General features: G+C 41.2%; 1 protein-coding gene across 4 annotated transcripts; it reads left to right on the forward strand.

Annotated features, from left to right (window-relative positions):
* The first annotated feature begins 5,004 nt into the window (after window positions 1-5,004).
* Window positions 5,005-22,612, forward strand: LOC128695923 (multiple inositol polyphosphate phosphatase 1-like). 4 transcript variants are annotated; one of them, XM_070093043.1, is made up of 13 exons: window positions 5,005-5,147; window positions 5,497-5,730; window positions 7,077-7,211; window positions 9,242-9,420; window positions 9,745-9,858; window positions 11,104-11,248; window positions 16,164-16,264; window positions 16,622-16,731; window positions 16,875-16,937; window positions 17,517-17,586; window positions 19,458-19,600; window positions 20,493-20,659; window positions 21,750-22,612. In XM_070093043.1, the coding sequence occupies exons 2-12, from the start codon at window positions 5,541-5,543 to the stop codon at window positions 20,641-20,643; spliced, it is 1,401 nt and encodes a 466-aa protein (XP_069949144.1). In that variant the 5' UTR covers window positions 5,005-5,147; window positions 5,497-5,540; the 3' UTR covers window positions 20,644-20,659; window positions 21,750-22,612. The 4 variants fall into 4 exon arrangements, with proteins under 4 accessions (XP_069949144.1, XP_069949145.1, XP_053642854.2 ...); XM_070093044.1 differs by having other exon boundaries at window positions 16,884-16,937; XM_053786879.2 differs by lacking the exon at window positions 16,875-16,937.
* The last annotated feature ends 588 nt before the right edge of the window (window positions 22,613-23,200 follow it).

Below are 23,200 nucleotides of genomic sequence, written 5' to 3' on the forward strand. Positions count from 1 at the left end.
AATTTTCTTACATTTAGCGCTTTTTATTGAATGTAATAATGATAACAGTAATAACTAAACGTCTGATAATACGATAATAGTAATGATAATAGTAATAACTAAAGGTACGATAAAGGTACCTCCCTGTTTCCTATAGCGTCAGACTTTTCTAATTCCAAAGCAACATATACAACAATACCGCCCAGCTTTTTAATGAAACTTGCACATTGGCGATATTTACTTTTCAATATTGATGATATGCCAGCCTGGCTGGCAGCATCCATGAGGGCTGTGTCAGACTTATTCATAACATGATAGTTTCTTCAAGTTGAAGGAAACCTGTTATATAACTTGGATATTTGTTGGTCTTCGACATCTGATGACTTTGAGACTGTAGGGCCGTTTTTCCAGTTTCTCCACCAGTTTCTGTCAAACAGAATGTTCAAGGTGAGGGGTGGTTCATGCTACTCGCGGAGTTGCCTCTCGAAGGGGGTCCCACAGGGCATTATTCTGAGCATCACATGTTTTATTATATCCATGGATGGTGTGGTCATTGTAATCCCTGACGGTGTCCAGGCCTCATTGTATGTGGATGATGCTGAAGTTTACTGCACGGTGTCTACTCCTTAGGGGACGTGTCACCTACTTCAGATGGCAATGGATAACATGAAGGTGTTGGCTACTTCTAATGGCTGCAGGTTTCCAACTCCGAAGCAAGCTGATCATTTTATCCATTCCAAAGTTCGATAGCCTGCTTCCTGTGTGCTGATCCATGGTGTACTCGTTCCCGTTGAGCAACAGGTGACGTTTATGAAGATTTTTGATCACCATCTAATGTAGGCTTCTCATATAAAGATGATCAAAGTGGACGCTCTGCAGGTACTAGACATTGTGCAAGTGCTCTCCTTCTATGACTAGAGGGCAGATCGGTGGACAATATTCCACCTTAATGTGGTCTTGTGCCATTCCAGGCTGGAATATGGCTGCCAGATCTACTCCTTGGTCAACTCTTCCTGTTGTGCTTACAGAACTCTTGTTTCATCACTGCGTTTTCTACTTTCCCTTCTGTGTCGAGTCTAGTGACGTTCTCTTGGATCTCCGCTGTGAGGGGTTCAGCCTGCGTTGTTTCGCGTTCGGTGTACTTCTGGCAGTCCAGCTTTCGATGTGGCCTTTGTTGGGGAGGGAGCCCTTTGCTTGTTGTGTTAGGCTTTCCGTTTGGATGCAGGCCCTTCTTCTGGAGTGTAACCTCTCTATCTGACATTGGAACACATTTTATCAGTTTACCCACGAGTTAGACCTTTCCGTCCTCGTCCTGGCTTTTATAATTACCTGGCTGCCTGTAGGGCTCTCGGGGAAAGTTTTGGGGAGTCTGTTGACGTTTATACTTTAATAAGACTGTGAAGGCTTACTCAGCCCTGTAACAACTTCAGACAGTATTACCAAGGCTGGCTCCTCCTCAGGAAAATTAGTGAATAGAAGAAGAAATAACAGACGAACATAAACACTTTATTATATAGAAAATATAAAACACTTAAATATGAAATATTAATCCTACATTAAAGAAAATGAAAAATGAAAAATATAAATGATAACTGAATTCAACGCTAATATATATAGGGGTGTATGGTGTTGGTGACACTGAGTTGTTGAAATCGTAGCAGTTGCTGATGATGGGGGGGGGGGGGGGGTCGCAGCTGTTGGTTACAACCCACCGGTTCGTTCTTCACAGTATAGCCTTGAGTATTCTATCCCGATGACAGGAAAGCAGGTTCTTTACCGCTGCAATGATGAGGGGTTACGTCCTGCAGTTTCATACAGGTGCACAGGTAATTAAATCCAAAAAGGGGAAGTCTCAGGACGTTAGTCCATCTCCATCAGTTCTGCTCGTTGATTGGCAGGTGACCCTCTCTGTCATCCAAGCTGGAAAGATAGACGGTTACCCACTGCTTAAGAAATAACTCTCCATGATAAGTACAATACCTAAAAGATGTGGTGATTATTACAACAGTCAACCTAGAGCAAGACTGAAATGACTAAGTTTATTATTGGTCAAAAGTGAAGCTTTCAACCAATAAATCCACTAGAATACAAGGCAGGCATGTACTTACAGTAGTGCTGGGAGCTGTGAGTCAAGTGATTACTGTTTGGACTGGAGCCCCACACGTCACCTTTCGGGGGGGGGAGAAGGAGGGGAAGGGATAGTGGGAGCTAGACTGACCCTACCTTAACAAGCAGCCGGCAGTCAAACTATCACTTTCGGGGTGGGGGAAAAAAGGCGGGAATAGCGGGAGCTTGACTTACCCTACCTTAACAAGTAGCCGGCAATGAAACTATTGTTACTATATACTCCCTCTCTACTCCTATCTATTGAACTTTTCCCTCACAAAGACTTTCAACTGATTCTGGTTATTGTAATTTGGCATGGTAGTATTTATCTGTAGTGAGAGTTTTATTCATGTTCATATATTTTACTGTATGTTAATTTAATATTTGTGACCCCAATTTGTGACCCCCCATATTTGTGACCCCAATTTGTGACCCCCCATATTTGCGACCCCAATTGTGACCCCTTGGTGTGTCCCATCTCTGAAACATCCTGTCCCTGTCCACCTTGTCGATATTTCTCAGTAATTTATGCAATCTTATAGGGTAGGGTAGTCGAACCCAGTGTCTACCAAAGACTGGAAAACGTTCCTTCTTCCCTAAAGAGACGTGACTCTTGAACCTCCCGCTGAAGTGACTCCTCTTGAACCTTCCGCTTTAGTGATTCCTCTTGAACCTCCCGCTTGAATGACTCCTCTTGAACCTCCAGCTTGAGTGATTCCTCTTGAATCTCCCGCTTGTCTCCAAGTGCGTGGGTAACACGTGAAATATGAATGGCTCCACAAGTCTAGCGTGTTTCATATATCAAAGTACACAGCCAGGGAAACTATTATGATAACCATTGTTAAAGCAAACTGCGGCAGCAGCTGTTGCTTAGATAAGACTGGAAAAACTATTACAATTACATTGCACGCGCACGTGTCTGTGTGTGTACACGTGTTTTTGGTTGTAGGTTCGAGTCCTAGCTCCAGACCCCGCTTCTCCGCTAGTCGTTATTGGGTTTCGTCTCTCCTGGGTGCGCTAAGGATGTATCTTGCTACATTACTTCAGTGCCCAGGTAGGTCCATATTCTGACCACTATGAGGCTGAAGAAGCATTTCCAGATATCCCTGTTACTCATCTGTGGTTTTCATTTCCAGCTTTACCCTTGTGATCTTGTTTCCCACCTCTCGAACAGTCTTTTCCTGTCCACCCAATCAGTTTTTCTCAGTATTCTGTACGTTATCATGTCACTCCTGGTCCCTCTGTCTTCTAATGGCATTAGGTTTAACTCCTTTAATCTCTCGTCATAGCTGATACCCCTGAACTCACAAGGTGTTGGTTTAATACTGGCGCTGGATACACTAAGATATACATAACGTATGCCGTATAGAGTGTCGTGAAGGACTCCTTTCTGAGGTTCCTGAAAACTAATCTTAGATTTCCCCGATGTGCGTTTGCTGCAGCTATTATTCGGTTATTGCGAACCTCAGGTGATATTAGGTATGGTATTAAGCTCACCTCGAGGTCCTTGATTAAGGTTCCATGAGTCTGTAATCTGACATTTTTTGGCCCTTCCCCAATTTTCATAACTTTGCATTTGCTGGTGTTAAATTTTAATAGCTACTGTCAGACATATCCTGCAGCTTGTACAGGTCCGTTGGTAGTCTTTCCTGGTTCTCGTCCTCTCCTCTTTGTGTTCTCTTTATTAGTTTCACATCCACATATACGGATGCCTCTGTTTCCTTTTATGTCATTCACAAACATATAAAGTAGCAACGGTGCCAGTACTGACCCCTAGGGAGCCCCATTCGTCACACCTTCTTTGGCAGTCTCTAGTTGTCTTCTTCTTGTTCACTGTTCCTTGATCTTTTATGGTGCCAGCTCTATTATTCCGTCTTACTCCTCTAGCTTTCGTCTCAGTCTCCTAAGCGTTGATGAATCAAAAGTCATCTTGCAGTTCAAAATTATGCAATCCATCCATCTCTCTCTCTTTCGCGCTCGCGCGCGTTTGCCCAGCTTTTGTTACCTTGTCACAGAACTCTAGTGTGTGTGTGTACTCACCTATAGGGGGTTGCAGGGGTCAAGTCACGGCTTCTGGCCCCGTATGTGTGTGTGTGTATGTGTATGTGTGTGTGTGTGTGTGTGTGTGTGTGTGTGTGTGTGTGTGTGTGCGTGTGCGTGTGCGCACTTATATGTACATATCAGTATGTGGTTGCAAGGAGTCTAGTCCTAGCTACTGGCTCAGCCTCAACTGCTAGCCAGATTAACTCAGTCCTATTCTCATAGACCTCTCTTACCTACTATTAGAGCTTGATAAAGAGCCTGCCTCCACCACTCCTTCATCTAAATCATTCCACTTCCTGACCACCAGGAGGCTGAAGAAATACTTCCTGACATCACTAAGACTCATCTGTATCTTAAACTTTCAACTGTTCTTCGTGTACCTGTTTCCTGTCACAAATGCATTTGTGGTCACAGAAATGCGGGGGCCGCGGGGGCGTTGACCCCCGGAACTCCAGGTAAACTCCAGGTAAACTGGATGAAGTTTATCAGGTCGGGATGGTCCAGTAGATAACGCACTAACTTGGCTTCAAACCCTTCGTTTAGTAAACTGCTTACAATAGCGTCATTATAATAATAATAATAACAAGAAAAAACAATAAACAATGCATGTTTTCATTTCTCTGATTAGGCCGCGAGGGCGTTGACCCCCGGAATACCCTCCAGGTAGGGTGGTTCAAGTGCATTTCGTGTTGCAGGAAAAAACAACTCTAGTATACACTGGGTTGTACTTTGAACATTATGCATTTGTGCATAATAGTACACGTGAATGTCAGCGGGATTAATGAGAGGTGCGGAGCACGTGTCTGAGGTCTTGGGTGAGGGGTGTGGAAAAGAACAAAGGGCGAGGTCGTTGCAGTGCTCAGCTGGTTGTGATAAACTTGGGTGGAGGGAGGATAGACGGGTATGAGTGGGCGAGCTGGTAGATGGGTGGGTGGGTTGAAAGATATACATTTAAGAACTGCTGAATGGGCTTGTTAGTCCAATATCAGCTCTCCAAGGAACACGTCTAGCTCTCCACAGTAAGTTTTAATGCTCAACCATCGCATTCCTTAGCTTTGATGCCAGTTAAAGCCTCACAAAACTGGTGTATCATATATAGTGGGAAGCTGTGATTGGTTTGGGACTCTGTATAATAGCCAGTGTAAGGTATACCTCGAGAGATGCCTTTCACTGAGGGATACCTTCACAGATACTGCTAACCTGACCAGATTTACTTGATGAATGTAGATAATATTTTATCAGTGGATCTAACTTGATTGCCTCCCATTCCCCTGATGCTGTATAACTCATAAGGGTTTAGCACTTCCCCTTGAATAGAAAAAAGTAAATAAAAATATATCGACTCTCAAAGCAGATTTCCACATACAGGAAAGTACTGAGGAGGTTATTGGAACAATTGTACTTTGTCTTCGATGTTGGGTCATCGTCCTTACCTTCTGGTGGTGGTTCTGATCGCGGCTACGTTGCCCTATAGAACTCTGGGTCAGAGGGCAGAGACCTACTGCTTCACAGATGACCCTGACCCCTATATCAAGTTTGGCACCAAGACTGCTTACACCTTGGCTAATGGAGAGTTTACCCATGAGGACCTTGTTCCAGCAGGTCAGTGGCTGGTGCTGCTGTAACATTAGTGTACCCGTAACAGCGCCTGATACATCTGTGTTAGTGATCTGTGTAACGCTGCTTGTAGTCGCTACAGTATATAGTGTACCTGTAACAATGATCGGTATAGCTATAACAATGCCTGGTGTAGCTGTAGCAGTGCCTAGTGTAATTAGTAGTGCCGGATGAGCGATTAGTTTATTGTGTACTCCATGCTGATCCTCTAAAACCGGTCTGAAACCAGTTCACTCTCGTCACAAAGAGGCGATGAATAAATTAAATGCACACCAGGGAACTTAAGAATATTTAAATTTTGTAAAACTGTAGCGAATACTGTTAAATGTGGACACGTATAAGGTCCTAATTCTGGGAAAAGAAAATAACATAGGCACGTTAAACTAAATAATACAATCAATTATACACGATATGTAAAGGATCTATTCGTCCTGATTACAAAAAAAAATCTGAAGCCAAAACAATAATATTTTAGTAAACCGTCTAACAAATCGCTTCAATTAATATTAAAACTAACATTGTTTATAAAGCCTTATGTAGAATATGAGTTGAATGGTCACATAAGCTATGGAAAACATGCAGAAATTTACTGAGTCCTGAGAGCACGCTACCTTGGAAGGTGTAAATGAAGGGGAATACTACTGAGGTGTATAGTAGAAGACTTTCGTATAGTAGAAGACTTGTGTATAGTAGAAGACTTGCGTATAGTAGAAGACTTGCGTATAGTAGAAGACTTGCGTATAGTAGAAGACTTGCGTATAGTAGAAGACTTGCGTATAGTAGAAGACTTGCGTATAGTAGAAGACTTGCGTATAGTAGAAGACTTGCGTATAGTAGAAGACTTGCGTATATGTAAACAATATGAACAATTTGGTGAAGATTTATCACCAAGGAAGGACCCCGGACTATGAATTAATGTTGGATAAATTAAAATTTGGGAAGTATATACGAGCTTGGTCACAGACCGGGCCGCGGGGACGTTGACCCCCGAAACCCTCTCCAGGTATTCTTATGTAATTATAGCTGAAGAATGTGACACTTGTGCAACATTTGAGAATCAACAAAGATTTTTAGATGCTGAACAACTGTCTCATTCTTCAAATTACCGGTTATCAAAACTTTCCATCACACTTGAATATAACTGTTGATCAATGGGACAAAACGCCAAGTAGCGTTATTAAAGCAAATATTTCTGCAAGTTTTCAAAGTGATTTGGCCAGATACTTGTGTGAGAATGACTGGGTGTGAGTTAGACCTGCCCAGGATGAGTCTGTAAGACAACTGCAGTGTTTCTCTTTCTCTTATATCTTGGTGTGTCATGTGTGAGGCAGGGTGCGAGGCCCGGCAGGCGTGGCACCTGGTGAGGCATGGCACCCGCTACCCCTCGGAGGATGACATCGCTGTCTTCCTTGTCCTCCTACCCACGCTCCAGGATGCCATCCTCCTCGCTCACCAAGATGGTCAAGGTTAGTGTCATAGGGAGCTCCAAGGAGGATCGTGATCACAAAAATTGTCTAAACAGTATCAGAGTCATTTGCAAAATATGAAACGCAATGCGAACCTTTTACAACTAATTCATAAAAACAAAATGTTAATGTGAAATATGCTGTATAAGTATATACAAGCTTATAAGTACTTATGACATCGGCTAAATGAATGTGATAACAGTAATTTTTATTTTCTTATTTTTAATCAGTATACAGGTGAAAAAAATAACTTATCTACATGTTATAATCAAACCTGAGTAATCATATGTTTAATCTGAGAGTAGTCACGAAAGCGCTTGGAACTTCTCTACTCTTTCACAGTGGTTGTTTTGCATATATATATATATATATATATATATATATATATATATATATATATATATATATATATATATATATATATATATATATATATATATATATATATATGTCGTGCCGAATATGTAAAACTGGTCAATTAGCAAGAACTCATTTAAAATTAAGTCCTTTCTGAAATTTTCTCTTATACGTTTAAAGATATATTTTTTTCATTAATGTTAATGTAAAAAATTTTAATTTTGCACCAAAAGAATCTTATAAAACTTACCTAACCTTATTATAACAAGAACAATTTATTTTAGCCTAACCCAACTAAATATATTTTAGATTTGTTTACAGTAATTTAATACTAAACAAACACAGTGAAATATATTTTTTTTCGTTAGGGTCAGAATGATTTTGGAGAAATTAATGCATACACAAATTTTCACTTGTCCTATATGGCAAGATGAGCGTTGCTATTTAAGCCAAGATAGCAAGTTCTGCCTATTCGGCACGACATATATATATATATATATATATATATATATATATATATATATATATATATATATATATATATATATATATATATATATATATATATATATATATATATATATATGTGGTGCCTAATAGGTAAAACTGGTCAATTACCAAAAACTCATTTAAAATTAAGTCCTTTCTAAAAATTTTCTCTTATACGTTCAACGATATATTTTTTTCATTAATGTTAATGTAAAAATATTTAATTTTGCACCAAAAGAATCTTAGAAAACTTACCTAACCTTATTATAACAAGAGTAATTTATTTTAGCCTAACCCAACTAAATATATTTTAAATACATATACAATAATTTAATAATAAACAGACACAATCAAATATATATTTTTCGTTAGGTTCAGAATGATTTTGGCGAAATTATTGCATACACAAATTTTCACTTGTCCTATATGGCAAGATGAGCGTTGCTATTTAAGCCAAGATCGCAAGTTCTGCCTATTCGGCACGACATATATATATATATATATATATATATATATATATATATATATATATATATATATATATATATATATATATATTCGAACCTACGAACCTTGGAACAAGGTACGCAGTGGACAATACCTTGGAGTCCAGCTTGCGCTAGACTTTGATCCAAGGCAGCCAGCTTTCAGGGAGAAGGCTTACAGCTTTTCATCTCATCCCCTGCATGCATCAGCCTTACTAGAGATATTAACAATGCAAGGAATTCGCAAGAGCAGGCCAGAGATCAGTGTTTGTGTATATTTCGCCTGCTCTTGCGAATTCCTTGCATTGTTAATATCACTAGTAAGGCTGATGCATGCAGGGGATGAGATGAAAAGCTGTAAGCCTTCTCCCTGAAAGCTGGCTGCCTTGGATCAAAGTCTAGCGCAAGCTGGACTCCAAGGTATTGTCCAGTGTGGGTAGATTGGTAAAACACTGCGTTCCTTGTTCCAAGGTTCGTAGGTTCGAGTCTCCTTCAGCCAGAGATCAGTGTTTATGTATATTTCGCCTGCTCTTGCGAATTCCTTGTATATATATATATATATATATATATATATATATATATATATATATATATATATATATATATATATATATATATATATATATATATATATATATATCTGTGTGTGTGTGTGTGTGTGCAAAAAACTCTCGTCACTTCCCTTTCCTTCTCCACCAGGAGAGTTGTGTGAGGGAGACTTGAAGCTGCTGGCGGACTGGTCGCTGGGAGACCTCAACGTGAGCTGGGCTAACGTGCTCACATCTCAGGGACACCTGGAGTTAGAAGGCCTCGCGACCAGGTACAAAGAAGCCATCCCGCTCCTCCTAGATCAACCCTTCACAAACGAGTCGTTCAAGGTATATTGTTAAGTGGACACAGTCATTGATCCACTCGTATAACGCCAGTAAACATTAACTCCTTGCGGAAACCCATTTATTGTTTTGTGCCGCTTGATTGCTTTCAACTGATTCCCTTTAATTTCCTATTTATTTAATAACAAATGCAGCTGAAGCTCGATGCAAATGCATATAAGGCAATTCGCAAACCAGAAAGAAGGTACGCCTGAATTTACTTTCAAAACAAGACTGCGTGTGGTGTTATAGGAATTGATTTATGTACATAAGCAATTAAGTTGAGCTATGAAAGTTTGAAAATAAGCTCTTAATCATCGTCATCGTCAGTTCCGACACACGGCCACTCAGAGGACGGAGGCCAGCGCGAGGTCCTACGCTCAGGGACTCTTCGGCAGTGACGTCTACATGCCATCTCCCATCGACCCAGATCCTCTACTCAAGGTACGCGGGAACTCAGGCAAATAATCCTGTGCCACGAAAATCTCTTTATTTTGTCTCCCTAAAACACATTATTCTCAAGTTAATACTTCCTTAACCATGACACCGTTGTTTGCTCTCCCCAGAGTCCATCACTCATCTATTTACATTTCCTCATCTACGACACTGCTGTTTGCTTCCCCTTGGATTTGACTCATTCCTGTCTAGTCTTCGAACCGCGAGTCTCCACCACTCCTTACATCATATTACAAATGGTATACAGTACCGCCAAGCTGAAGAGTAAGATGTGCAACATTTGGCCTCTGAAGCACTGGCCACTTGCGTTAGCTTTAGGCTAAGAGAATGATTATCTTGCACCAAGGTTGATGGACTGATTGCATCACACTACTTCTCCATGTCTTCTACTTCGTCTTCCCCCAAGGCTGATGTCTCCAGGAGTGCGATTCATTCATCCCTGTTTTCGAATGAAGCCTGGAGCTCAGGCGAAACGTTTCGTCATTGAAGATTCCCACTGTTGTGTATATGTCTTACTCACCAATAACTCCTTGCTCTGAATGACACACAAAAAATGTCTGAACCTCAGCCACAGAATGTGATCCACTCGTTTCTTTGAAATAATTCCCTCCTGGCTACTTCCTCAGGACTTTAGTTACTCTCTTGCCTACTTTTCCCCTGGAATCTGACCCTCTTCTCTCTACTGTTTCTGCGTGGTGATACCTTCCACATGTCTCCTTTCCCAGGGATCTGACAATTATGACACATTAAAATGTTGTGCTGTTACAACACTTGTTTCGTCACCTCTTATAGAAGGTTCCTTGATGATGGAGAGGGGCTCTTGAACCTACTAAGAATTAGATTAGTCCTTCCCTTCTTTGGATTGAATCTGACTATCTTCAAATTCCGAAGAACTGTATGATCACCTACAGATTTAGCGCTTCTCCCTAAATATAATAATAATAATAATAATAATAATAATAATAATAATAATAATAATAATAATAATAATAATAATAATAATAATAATAATAATAATAATGTTTGAAATGCATTAATTAAATAACTTACGAAATCGTAGTAACGTGATTTCAAACAAGTCAGGGAATGACTAGAGCTTGAATCCATGACCTGTGACCTTTAAGAGTCACTGGCCATGGGTTTAAATCCCACCCGTTCCGTGATTTGATTAATTTCGTAGGAAGAAGTCCCACTGTAGGAAGCAACTCCCTGAGTCACTCCCTTTACCCACAGTTCTACAAAGTGTGCAACGACTACGTGACGGAGGTAGCGGACAACCCTGAGGCAACGATAGAGAGTCAACTGTATCAGGAGGGAGAGAAGATGGCTACTGTTGTTGACAATGTCTCCCTACGCCTCGGCATCCCCCTCGGCTTCGGTAAGACCACAGAGATATTGCTCTTGAACACATATTCTCTCTCTCTCTCTCTCTCTCTCTCTCTCTCTCTCTCTCTCTCTCTCTCTCTCTCTCTCTCTCTCTCTCTCTCTCTCTCTCTCTCTCTCTCTCTCTCTCTCTCCCCTTCTCTCTCTCTCTCTCTCTCTCTCTCTCTCTCTTTTTTTTTTTTTACACAGGGTTTGACAAGGTTAAGGATCCCTAGCTTTATTGACAAGCTATTTACAGGTTAAGGATTCCTAACTTTATTGGCAAGCTAAGAGCTGTTACCTACATCAGCTCATTTGAAAGCATTTTTATTATTAAGACACATACAAGTAGGGAACAGGATGAAGTTGGAGCCATCTGTGGGCCAGCATTTTCTTTTGATCAACTGACTTTATCTCGTTGACAACATTATGCTGTACGAATGTGTTCCATACTCGAGTCATCCTGGGTATGTATGATCTCAGATGGAGTGATGTTCTGGAGAAGGGTACAGCCAGAGTGAAGTTGCTGCTTTCTGCCCGTCTTGTGGCATAAAAGCTTGTTTCACGCTGTCCTCGAAGTGGATCCAAGTGTGGTATTTTGACAATATTGGCCTTGTACATAACAGTAAGGCCACCCACATCCCTCCTATGTTGAAGGCTCTGCTGAAATGACAGATCTATCCAGGATGGGTCCAGGCGAGAGATGAGACGTCTTGCTCTGTTCTCTACTCTGTCAAGCAGTCGCAGATGAGAGGGGGGGCAGGCAAACCAAGAAAGTGGAGCATACTCAATGTGTGAGCGTACTTGCGCCTCGTACAGGATCTTGCAACCCCTACTGTCAAGCAGATGCGAGATACGGCGAAGTGCTGTAAGCTTCCTGGCTGCCTTGTTTGCAAGATTTACAACATGGTTCTTCATGGTTAGTTTGGAGTCAAATTTCACCCCAAGGATATCAACTTCTTCTCCAGGTGCCAACACCCTCCCATTCATCCTTACTACTGCACCAGCATTACCATCATGGTGCCTAGAGACGATCATCATTTGCGTTTTCTCAGGTGCAAATGTTACTTGCCATCTATTTCCCAAGCTGATATAGCTCTCAGCTGGTGATTGATGTAGCTTAGAGCAGCTGGCATTTCTTCTCTTGGATAAGTGAATGTCAGTGTACAGTCGTCTGCATATGCATGTGATTCTGGGATGAGATGAAGAAGGTCGTTGAAGTAGACATTCCATGACAATGGAACTGGGCTGGAGTTTTGAGACTCTCTGACCGCGGGTTCAATCCCGGCCGGGGTATGGTTTCATAACAATGGACCCAGCACGCTTCCTTGTGGAACACTTGCCCCAATAGGATGTCTTGCTGATTCCGTTCCATTGAGAACTACACTTAGAGATTTACCATGAAGGTAATCACTGAGGAGACATAGCGTAGAGCCTGCAATTCCCAGTGCTTGAAGTTTTGCTAAGAGGCCCTGGTGCCACAGCCGGTCGAAAGCGCCAGCAATGTCCAGTGCTACCACACAGCTGGCTTTGGATTCATCCAGTGACTGGTGCCACTTAGTGGAGAGGTTTAACAACAGATCAGCAGCAGAGTAACCTTTCCTGAAGCCATATTGACGATCACAAAGTAGTGAGTGGTAGTCAAAAACTCTGTCATTTGTCTTGAGATTATTGTCTCAAGGATCTTACCAGTGATTGACAGGAGTGACACTGGTCTGTAGTTGCTGATTTCTGCTCTGCTCTTCTTTTTGTGAACAGGGACTACATTTGCCTCTTTCCATAGAGAGGGCCATTTACACTGTACTAGGCAGTGCTGAAAGATGCGAGTTAGAGGTGCTGCTAGCTGGTCTGCACATCTTCTCAACAATCTTGGGCTCAACTTGTCTGGGCCCACAGCCTTTTCTTGGTCAAGCGATTTAAGAAGGAAATGCACCTCCTCCTGCCTTATTGTCACCACTGACAGTTTTGACACAGTTCTTGCAGCTAGCCAAGGAACTTGCATTTTGGTAGCAAAGTGTTCAGCAAAGAGGTCCGCCTTCTCTTGACTACTAGTAGAGGTGGTCCCATCCTGTCGATTTAGAGGTGGAATGAGCTCATCAGGCAGATAACCTTGTCTGTCCTTGACCAGGGACCACCAGGTTTTGGAGCCTACCCTACCTGATGATAGCTTTCTTTTAGTGTCCACCTCCCATTTAGCAATGGCCCACTTTTGAACGTCACCCATATGCCTACAGGCTTGCATGTGCAAGTTCCTGTTATAGGTGGTAGGATGTCTCTTTTACCTTCGCCATGCTTTGTACTTAGCAGTAGCAGCCTCTCTACAACGAAAGCCAAACCAAGGCTGATCTGTAGGCTTTGTCACATATTGCCGGTGAGGAATGTGTTCTTGCTGTAGATTAAGGGTGTGTCCAGTGAAGGCTTTCACTTGGTTGTCAACATCCCCTTGGAGAAGAGCATTCCAATCGGTGGTGGCGAGCTCAGAGCGAAGGGCTGGCCAATTACCTCTTTCCCATAGCCAGGTTGTGCGTGTGGACTCCTCACCTCGTTCTGTTGGGATCTTAAGTGTCGTAAAAACAGCCTTGTGGTCAGACGATCCAACGTAGCCGAGGGGTTGACAAGTGACTATGCCTTCTGCCAGATCACTCACTACTGGGTCAAAGGAGGAGCCAGAGATATGAGTAGGGAAATCAACAAAGTTTCTCAGGAAGGATATAGGAAAGTACTGGTTTGGTAATAGAGTTGTGGATGAGTGGAACAAACTCCCAAGTACCGTTATAGAGGCCAGAACGTTGTGTAGCTTTAAAAATAGGTTGGATAAATACATGAGTAGATGTGGGTGGGTGTGAGTTAGACCTGATAGCTCGTGCTACCAGGTCGGTTGCCGTGTTCCTCCCTTAAGTCAATGTGACCTGACCTGACTAGGTTGGGTGCATTGGCTTAAGCCGGTAGGAGACTTGGACCTGCCTCGCATGGGCCAGTAGGCCTTCTGCAGTGTTCCATCGTTCTTATGTTCTTATGTTCTTATGTCAAACACTGCAAGAAGGTCATCAAAGTCCCTCTGTATAAGGTGCTGGTTTCAAATTCAAATTCAAATTCAAAGTTTATTCTCTATAAGGATTACAATGCTGAGTTTACAGAAATTTGGTCATTGTTTGGTTTACATGTAGTAAAATTGAGATTACAGAGTGTACCACTAGAACGCTTAGCATGGCTAGGCATTTCGGGCAGACTTAGTTTTATTCTTAATTGTAAAATATTACAAATTATGAGGTAAGTTGGTATTATGGCTAAGTGACTAAATACTAGTTTGTGAGTTTAGCAATGTGAATGCTTTTGTTTTGGCACAGTACATAGTTTCAGTATTGGAGTATCACAGGATTCATTATTTTAAGACTGAGATTAATATTTCTGTTTATGGTCAAATGAGTGAGTGAGTGTAAGTGTGAACCACCAGGTGGTATTCGTATAGTTAGTTGACGGGGTGTATCAGGGAGATGAGATGTTTTCTAATGGTAGTTTTGAAGGTGATGAATGTGTCTGCAGTTCTAGAGTTCTCAGGTAGGGTATTCCAGATTTTAGGGCCTTTGACATACATTGAATTTTTGTAAAGGTTTAGTCGGACACGGGGAATGTCGTAGAGATGTTTATGTCTGGTGTTATGCCTGTGGGTTCTGTCACAACTATCAAGAAAGCATTTTAGGTCAAGGTTGATATTAGAGTTTAAGGCCTTGTAGATGTAGATTGCACAGTAGTAAGTGTGGATGTACTGAACTGGGAGTAAGTTTAGATCTATGAAGAGTGGGGGGGTGTGTTGCCAGGGATGGGATTTAGTGATTATTCTTACTGCAGCTTTTTGTTGGGTTATTATTGGCTTTAGGTGTGTTGCTGCAGTTGATCCCCAAGCACAAATAGCATAGGTGAGGTATGGATAAATAAGTGAGTGGTATAGTGTGAGAAGGGCATTTTGCGGCACGTAGTATCGTATCTTGGAGAGGATCCCAACCGTTTTGGATACTTTTTTGGCTATATGCTGGATATGGGTGCTGAAATTCAGGTTGTTGTCAAGGTATAAGCCTAGGAATTTTCCCCCATTATTTCTGATAATTAGAGTGTTGTCAATCTTAATGTTAATTTGTGCATCTCCTGCTCTGCTAAAAAACATAATATAGTAGGTTTTGTCAGTGTTAAGCGTAAGTTTATTGGCTGTCATCCAAGTCGATATTTTAATCAGCTCCTCATTCACAATGGTGTTGAGGGTGGCAAGATTAGGGTGAGAGATGACATAAGTCGTGTCATCAGCAAAGAGAATGGGTTTCAGGTGTTGGGATACGTTTGGAAGGTCATTGATGTATATGAGGAAGAGCAGGGGACCAAGGACACTTCCCTGCGGAACTCCAGTATCAAGTGGCCGTGTTGCCGATGCTGTGTCTTTAATGGTGACGTACTGATACCTATTAGTAATGTAAGATTTGAAATAAGCAACAACAACAATTATAATATGTTGATAGTTGTGTTGTAGCAGAAGGGAGTCGATATTTTGCATTAGGAAGTTGATGGGGTCTGCATGTTGCCACTGAGGTCTGTACATTGCACATGCTAGTACAGAGGTACTAGTGTTTATACAGATGTCTCTCTCTCTCTCTCTCTCTCTCTCTCTCTCTCTCTCTCTCTCTCTCTCTCTCTCTCTCTCTCTCTCTCTCTCTCTCTCTCTCTCTCTCTCTCTCTCTCTCTCTCTCTCTCTCTCTCTCTCTCTCTTTCATCCCCTTCCCCCTCTCTCTTTTATTACATATCCATAATGCGTATTTATTTGAGGATTTTTAGCAAGCTCATCTTAACTGGATCTCACTTAGTAAAGTTCTTCGATTCATACCTAATCAGCTGTTTCCGATTTGTGCAGCAGTTGTAAATATAACGCATCTGTTCTTGAACAGAGGAGATTGAGGTGTTGTACGATGCCTGTCGCTACTACAAGGCCTGGGACCCTACCGCTGCTGCTGCCTGGTGCGTGGCGTTCACATCTGACGACCTCAAGGTGGGCATCTCTCTCTCTGTTATGCCTCTTGCCACCACTTCAGGATTGCTACTCAGTCGAACTCATGCATGTGTATCGTTGTCAACAGAAAATATTTAACCTACGTTTATTATTACGGAAAGTGGATTTTTTCGCCAGTGTAGCACAATGTACACAGAAATGTACGAATATATCTCTGAAAGTTTGTTGTAATCCTAATTTTATGAATTAAAATGTTACTGAATCGTTGTTTGCTGGTGATATACAGCCCTAATGACCCTTGTGCAGCCGATAGGTTGTATATCCAAGAAAGCAGCAGGAGATAATGCTCGTCGTATCTAACACGAAACTAACATCGACGACATCTTTTTTCAACAGGTGATGGAATACTGGGAAGACCTTTATTACTACTACACCAACGGCTATGCCTATCCCATTAACTACGAGATGGCGTGTCCTCCCGTACAGGACCTCATTCAGCACTTCAGGTATTGTATTTCTTCTTGTCCTTGCGACTACCCGTAACAGTATCAAGATTGCAAGAGAGGTACATAGTATGTCTCTCTGTGTATATATAGTGAAAATGCACTTTAATTACTATTGCAGAGATTAAAATATTTTCTGACAACAGTTTCTGCAGCAGCATCAACAGCCGTAGCAGCAGCAGCAGCAGCAACAACAACAACAGTACCAGGTGACACGCAAATCTAAAATACCAGGAAATATTATAATAAAAATAACAGAAACGGTCAAAAAATGGCTTTATCAGTAATAGCCATAAAACAAAAATATAATATGTTATTGTTTTGTTTTAAGGCTGAAAAATTGTATCTATAATGTTATTTTCTGTATAGCTGTTCCTTATACTTAAGTCTGTCCTAGTGCTGACGGATATTGAGCTTCCCTACTCCTTGTAATAAATAGCCCACATGGGTTTAGCATTTCACATAAATATAATGTAATATATATTTGCTTGTCCTGTTCTGTTTACGATGCATAACTAACTTTTAACATCAAAAGCTTATTTTTACTGTATTCTATATTTTTTGGATCTGTTTTAAAAATTAAGTGATGAATGATTCATTTAAGACAAGAATACATGTAGGAATCTGTTCATGTTAAACATTTAGTAAATACAGAAGAAAGTTACATAAAATAGTGTTTATGAACTAATATTTCAGATCTGCAGTATGTCTAATTTTGCTTTTCAGTTTGTAATTTTATATTGTTTTCAGATCATACGATAATTTTCAGCACTGACTTTGTATTTCAGTGAGGTGGTGGAGAGCGGGGAAGGTCCCAGTGGAGTCTTCTACTTCACACACGTCGATGCTCTGGTTCCTGTGAGTCTCTCTCTCTACGTTGACATGTCTTGATATTACTTTAACATGTCTTGATATTACTTTGACTTGTCTAGATATTACTTTGACTTGTCTTGATATTAATTTGACATGGCTTGATATTACTTTGACATGTCTTGATATTACTTTGACATGTCTTGATATTACTTTTATCTCTCGTAATTTTGCTCCGTCGTAAGTTTCAGCTTTTGCCGAATGTGGTAATTCACTTGGCAATATTCCCTATATTACTCTCTTAGTAGCACTGTTCGTTACCTGCCCCTGTGAACTGTAGCTTATATCTCTGTAATATTTCCGCTTTATCATGTAGAAAATATTTCCGTTATAAGTAGGGAGAGGAAACAAAACAAGTGTTTCCTGACGCGAGTCTTAGTCAGATGATGACCCGCCATTGGAAGCTTTGTCATCTGACCGAGGCCTTCCGAAAGGAAACCCCTTAAATGGAGAAGGAGACTGGGAAGGGGGTAGAGTCACCAGGCTGGACAGCTCTTTACTAACCCGAGAGGAAGGAACAACACTGAATTGTTGTCCAGTACAAGAAGGCCTGAGACAATGTCAACAACCTCCTGTTAGTATTTAATAACTATGCACTTTCCATAAAGCCCCAAGACCTGGCTATCAGGTAGTGGGTCTTAGTTCGTTAATTATTAATAATGAATGTTAAAATTATAAGACATATTGTCAGAGTGATCAGTCCTTCTCACCATCGCCTGTGGTAGATGGTAGCCATGTCTCAGGGCCTACCAGAGCAAAACATGTATGTCTTCCGTGTTTATTTTATGCGAGAACTGAAGTAGAACTCGTACACACTCAGTGCTTAAGTCAGAAAGCATATCTGTTATGCATAAGGATAGCAGATCTTAGCCTGTAAAACTGATTTGTGTAAAAAAAATAATGACTGAATCCCGGACTGTGGAAAGATTATCCGCAGGTCATAGACATGGCTTTACTAGAAGAAAACCGATGCTTTCGATCATAAAATAAGCATGTGACAGCCAACAGGAAGTAACCAAGAAACTAAAACTCGTGGGACGGTAGTCCAGCAAAACAGATCTGATTAATTTATAACTCATTCAGTTATAATTCTTGTTACGCCACACAAGCAGGCAAGCACATACGTTTGCGTGAATTCGAGTCTGCGGCGTCTAACGTCAGTAATGAGCTTATGTTAATAAATGAAATATATTTAGTGTAAAAATCATCGTTACTCAAGAGCATTTATAGCGTAGTGATAATCAGCGTCACCTACATAGCTACGCAGAATGAAGACAGTCGCCATTTTGTTTCATACTACCCACTTTTAAAGTCCCACATAGCAACAGTACGGTAAGTTCTCGTATATTCGTTATCCACCGTCACATAGAAGATTGCAATCACCATAAAGCAACAAGGCGCTCACACGAAAAATACCATAAGTGTACCCGTAGTGAACATCAGGAGACATCACCAACAAGATGGCTATACGCTCATCACAGCAGTTTGCCTAATAACATAATCAATTGTTTGTTACATATAATACATAAATTCACATACTGATCTTGGATACGACACGATCACCCATCAGACGAGCTGATGATACCTGTAGCTATAATGATGATGAAGCCATGTAAATATCCTCCAAATATTCCCAAAGCCCCACATTGAAAAAAAGACAGGAAACACAACTTTGCCTATTATACAGAGTGTGATTTTTAAGTGCTTTACAAATGTGATATTACACTCTTTACTGTATCAGCTTTGTATCTTTTGGTATTCCTGTAATATTCATTTCTATATCACTTTAATAAATATATTTCAAGTAGATTTCGTGTATCCAAGAACGTTCCTGTGACTGTGTCAGCTCTCTTCCACAGGTGATGACGCGCCTGGGACTATATAAAGACCCCGAACCTCTCACTCACGACCATGAGGACCCAGACCGTCTCTGGCGCTCTTCCTCACATGGCATCTTCGCCACAAACCTGGCCTTCACCCTCTCTTCCTGCGGCGCCGACGAGTAAGTTGCTTCTCACACAGTCGCCTCTCAAAGAACCTCACTCGCATATTCCAGCTTTCAATAAACTTTCTTTGAGTCCGCTTCTCGGAACCACCTGCTCATGTAACTGCATCTTGGAACCATCTGCCAAGTTACCCGCTATAGCGGACCAGCTGCCAAAGTATCCACCTAATCAGAGAAATTTATTGAGTTGACTGGGATAGACTGGGGGTTGGGAAACAGGTACATAAGGACACAATAGAAAATTAAAGGCACAGATGAGTTACATGGATGTAGGATGTAATTCTTCATCCTCTGGCTGGTGAGGAAGTGGAATCACTTGGACGAAGAAGTAGAGACTAGCTCCATAAATAACTTTTGGACCAAGTATGGCAGGACCCACGGGATAGGAGTAAATCTGGCAGGCGTCAACTTAATAGGCAGCGTCAGGAGCTGAGAATCGACCCTGGAATCACAGATATATATATACAAAACAACTAGGGGAGCGGTTGAATCTTGCGTTCCTTGTGATCGTATTTGCTTGGACCTCCTCCTCTTTTCTGTAACACTGCAAGCTCCTGATGATGTGTTGATTACAACACTTCCCCCGTGGTTGTTGTGCATTTGGTGGTGTCTCCCCGGAGCTCTTTGAGTATTTTCGTCTCTAACATCGGAGTGAGAACAACATGCGTATTGCATGTTTAAACCCAACATAGACATGTTTACTTGTCCATCATGGCTATTAATTAAACAGTCCATCAGCCGACCTGAAGTACTGCTATAAGAAAGTTTACACTGTGGTATTCATTGTAAATAAATTCCAAAATTTTCATTATGCACAGTATTAGATCATTGGTTTTTTCAAAATATCTTTTTCTCTCCGTAAAATAATTCCGTGTGCCGCCTCAACCAGGTGGTGGGTGAGTCTTGCGATGAGCGAGCAGGTGGTGGCACTAGGTGGGTGTGCCAGCCCCTTGGGATGTACGTGGGAAGAGTTCATGGCTACCTACGGCTTCCTGGAACAGTGTGATTTGGATGCCATCTGTAACAACGCATCTACTTGAAGTAGCTCCTCGGCAGGTGGGTATCTGGTGGTGGTGGCGGCGGCCGTGGCAGTGGCCGTGACCGTGGTGGTGGTGGTGGTAACGGTAAATGTGGTGGAGATAATCATAATAATGTTAATGGTAGTGGTGGTGACCATATCTGTGATGGTGAAGTAGTGGTGACTATATTGGTGGTGGTGGTGGTAAAGGTAGTGGTGGTGACTACACTGGTAGTGGTGGTGGTGTCAGTGGTAGTAGAGATAGTTGGAATAGTGAGTAATAAACCGCAACAATAACAGCTGGAATAATTTACATCAGATCAACAAACTGTAAATTAAACGCAACTATATTTGGGTCACTCGCGATTTTATAAAGATCCAAGATAAACCGAAATGTCATAAATGTTCATAACTAACCCTCCATTTCGAGGGTTTGTTATGAACAGTGATAGTCTTGATGGTAGTACTGATAGTGGAGATGGGGATAGTAAGACTGGTGTATATGACGATAACCGCAATAGAATTATTATTATTATTATTAAAGATTCGCCGGTATTCTCCCGGCCCGGGCCTTTTCCAAGTGGTGGCCCGGCCTTGGCTCCCTCTTTAGGGAGTGTCTGAGACCTAAGTCTCCCATGGGAGGAGGCACAAGTACCTCCTCATCTTTGGGACCAACTGTCCCCAGGCCTAGCCACAAGCTAGGCCTCTCTGGTCTGCCATCCCCGCCCCAAGGGGGCTAATGGGAATGACAGTCTTATGAGCTAAAGGCTCGGGCTCAGGCACCTACCCTACCCTAGAAAGGTTAGGCATGGTGTCGATGCGCAATAGAAAAAGGTCTGTTGTCTATACATGTGAGAGGATGGTGTAATACATGTGTGTATGCAACAGGTCAAGAACGGCACAGAGTCGTTCAGAAAGTAAACAGTGATGTACAGTACATGCGATGTAAATGATTTAGAAAAATGACAAGTTGAAGAATAAGACACCTGTGCGATATTTAGGAATCTTTATTGACTGAAGAAGCCACTGGCTGGCGAAACGTTTCCACAATAAAGATTCCCAAATGTTGCCCAAGTATCTCATTCTTCACTGTGTAGTACAGTTGACCAGGTCATTTTTTTCCCACAGCCAGTCGTGATAGCTAGTTGATGTGAGTGACGAGGTCCTCCACGTGAATATCCAACCTCTTCATCTTCTCACATGCTGCTTGTTCTGGAGAGCCAACTTCTTCACCTGGGCAGGAAACATCATCTAGATCCTAGAATACCCGGACAACAGATCTCTTCACCTAACATCAAACATCCTCAACTAGAATACCTGGATGATTAACATCGTCACTTTGATCGTAGAATAACTTTTTTCATCATTCTTCTTCAGCCAAGTCTATACCTTCATGCTATATTAAAAGCGCATATCACGTATTAATTATGAGATATTAACAAAGATTTAAAAAAATATATTAAAAATAAAAAAAATTGACCCTATCAGTTTGACTTAAAATCCACTGTGAGTTACCTGAAGTGAGAGAATGTGTTGTGAATTTAATCTTGACAACCAGCACTTCAAAAGATAAACAGGAAACCCAATAGTCAATAAAATCGGGAAATTGACATCTACTTATTCCAACAACAATCCGAAACGTCCATTAAGTAAGATATAACAGTTTTGAAAGCTTGAGGACGACCATAAGAGCGGCTCTTACCTTATCACATGTTAAACAGTACACCAGCTTCATTAATGTTCTTGGTAAACTGGCGTCTGTGCAACCTACTAATAGGCCATTATACGGAAACCATCCGGGAAGAGGTAACTAAAAAAATGTTCCAAATATACGTAATAATAATTTAGTGTATACCGCATATGACTAAGATTTGGAAAAGATGACGTTGCATCGAACTCTAAATATCTTTCAAATGATGACAAGGAAATTGGTTCCATTTTTTCTTACATTTAATGCTTTTTACTGAATACTAAAATAAAAGTAATAATAACGATGTGTTTTCTCTTGCACGAACCAGTACAATTATCCCCGTTTTGTATAATGTCAGAATCTCATAGTTCCAATATATATAATGTGTAACGGCACTACTCATTATATAATAACACTGGCAAAGTGGTAAATAAATAACTCGCAGTCAGTCGAGACATCCCTTCAAGATGAACCAACAGTTAAATAATGAAGCCGCTAAGAAAAGACATTCTCCAGTTACTGCAAGGACACCAATTTCTCATTTTTCTCAGTCTCATTTCCTGGTGATGTTGGTTCATGTTTAAGTGGTGGTGGGACTGAGCGACTTAGTTTGACTAAGAACCCTCCACCCCATCCCTAATTTGCATTACATAAACGGGAATTTTCCCCATTCGTTAAATTTTGTTCTATGGGAAAATGGAAGATATCACCATCTGTTATCCTTTTAGTGCTCCCACCAGCTAGGAGCATCAGAATTGAGCTAGAGAAGTACACAATCCTGACTGTGCCAGGAACTATCTTGAGAGACTGTCGTAAATACTAGAACAACCAGGTCAATATAACACCAATCCTGGAATCCACCAGGCTATTCCAGGTATTAAACACATTA

Source organism: Cherax quadricarinatus, chromosome 41 (genome assembly GCF_038502225.1).
Source record: "Cherax quadricarinatus isolate ZL_2023a chromosome 41, ASM3850222v1, whole genome shotgun sequence".
NCBI classification, from domain to species: domain Eukaryota; kingdom Metazoa; phylum Arthropoda; class Malacostraca; order Decapoda; family Parastacidae; genus Cherax; species Cherax quadricarinatus.

Bases quoted from the DNA above. Each gene is read 5' to 3' on its own strand.
- LOC128695923 (XM_070093043.1), top strand. From the start codon at position 5,541: ATGTTGGGTCATCGTCCTTACCTTCTGGTGGTGGTTCTGATCGCGGCT. The intron at 11,249-16,163 runs GTAAGACCACAG...GTTCTTGAACAG, and splicing joins CGGCATCCCCCTCGGCTTCG to AGGAGATTGAGGTGTTGTAC. The intron at 16,938-17,516 runs GTGACACGCAAA...TTTGTATTTCAG, and splicing joins AACAACAACAACAGTACCAG to TGAGGTGGTGGAGAGCGGGG.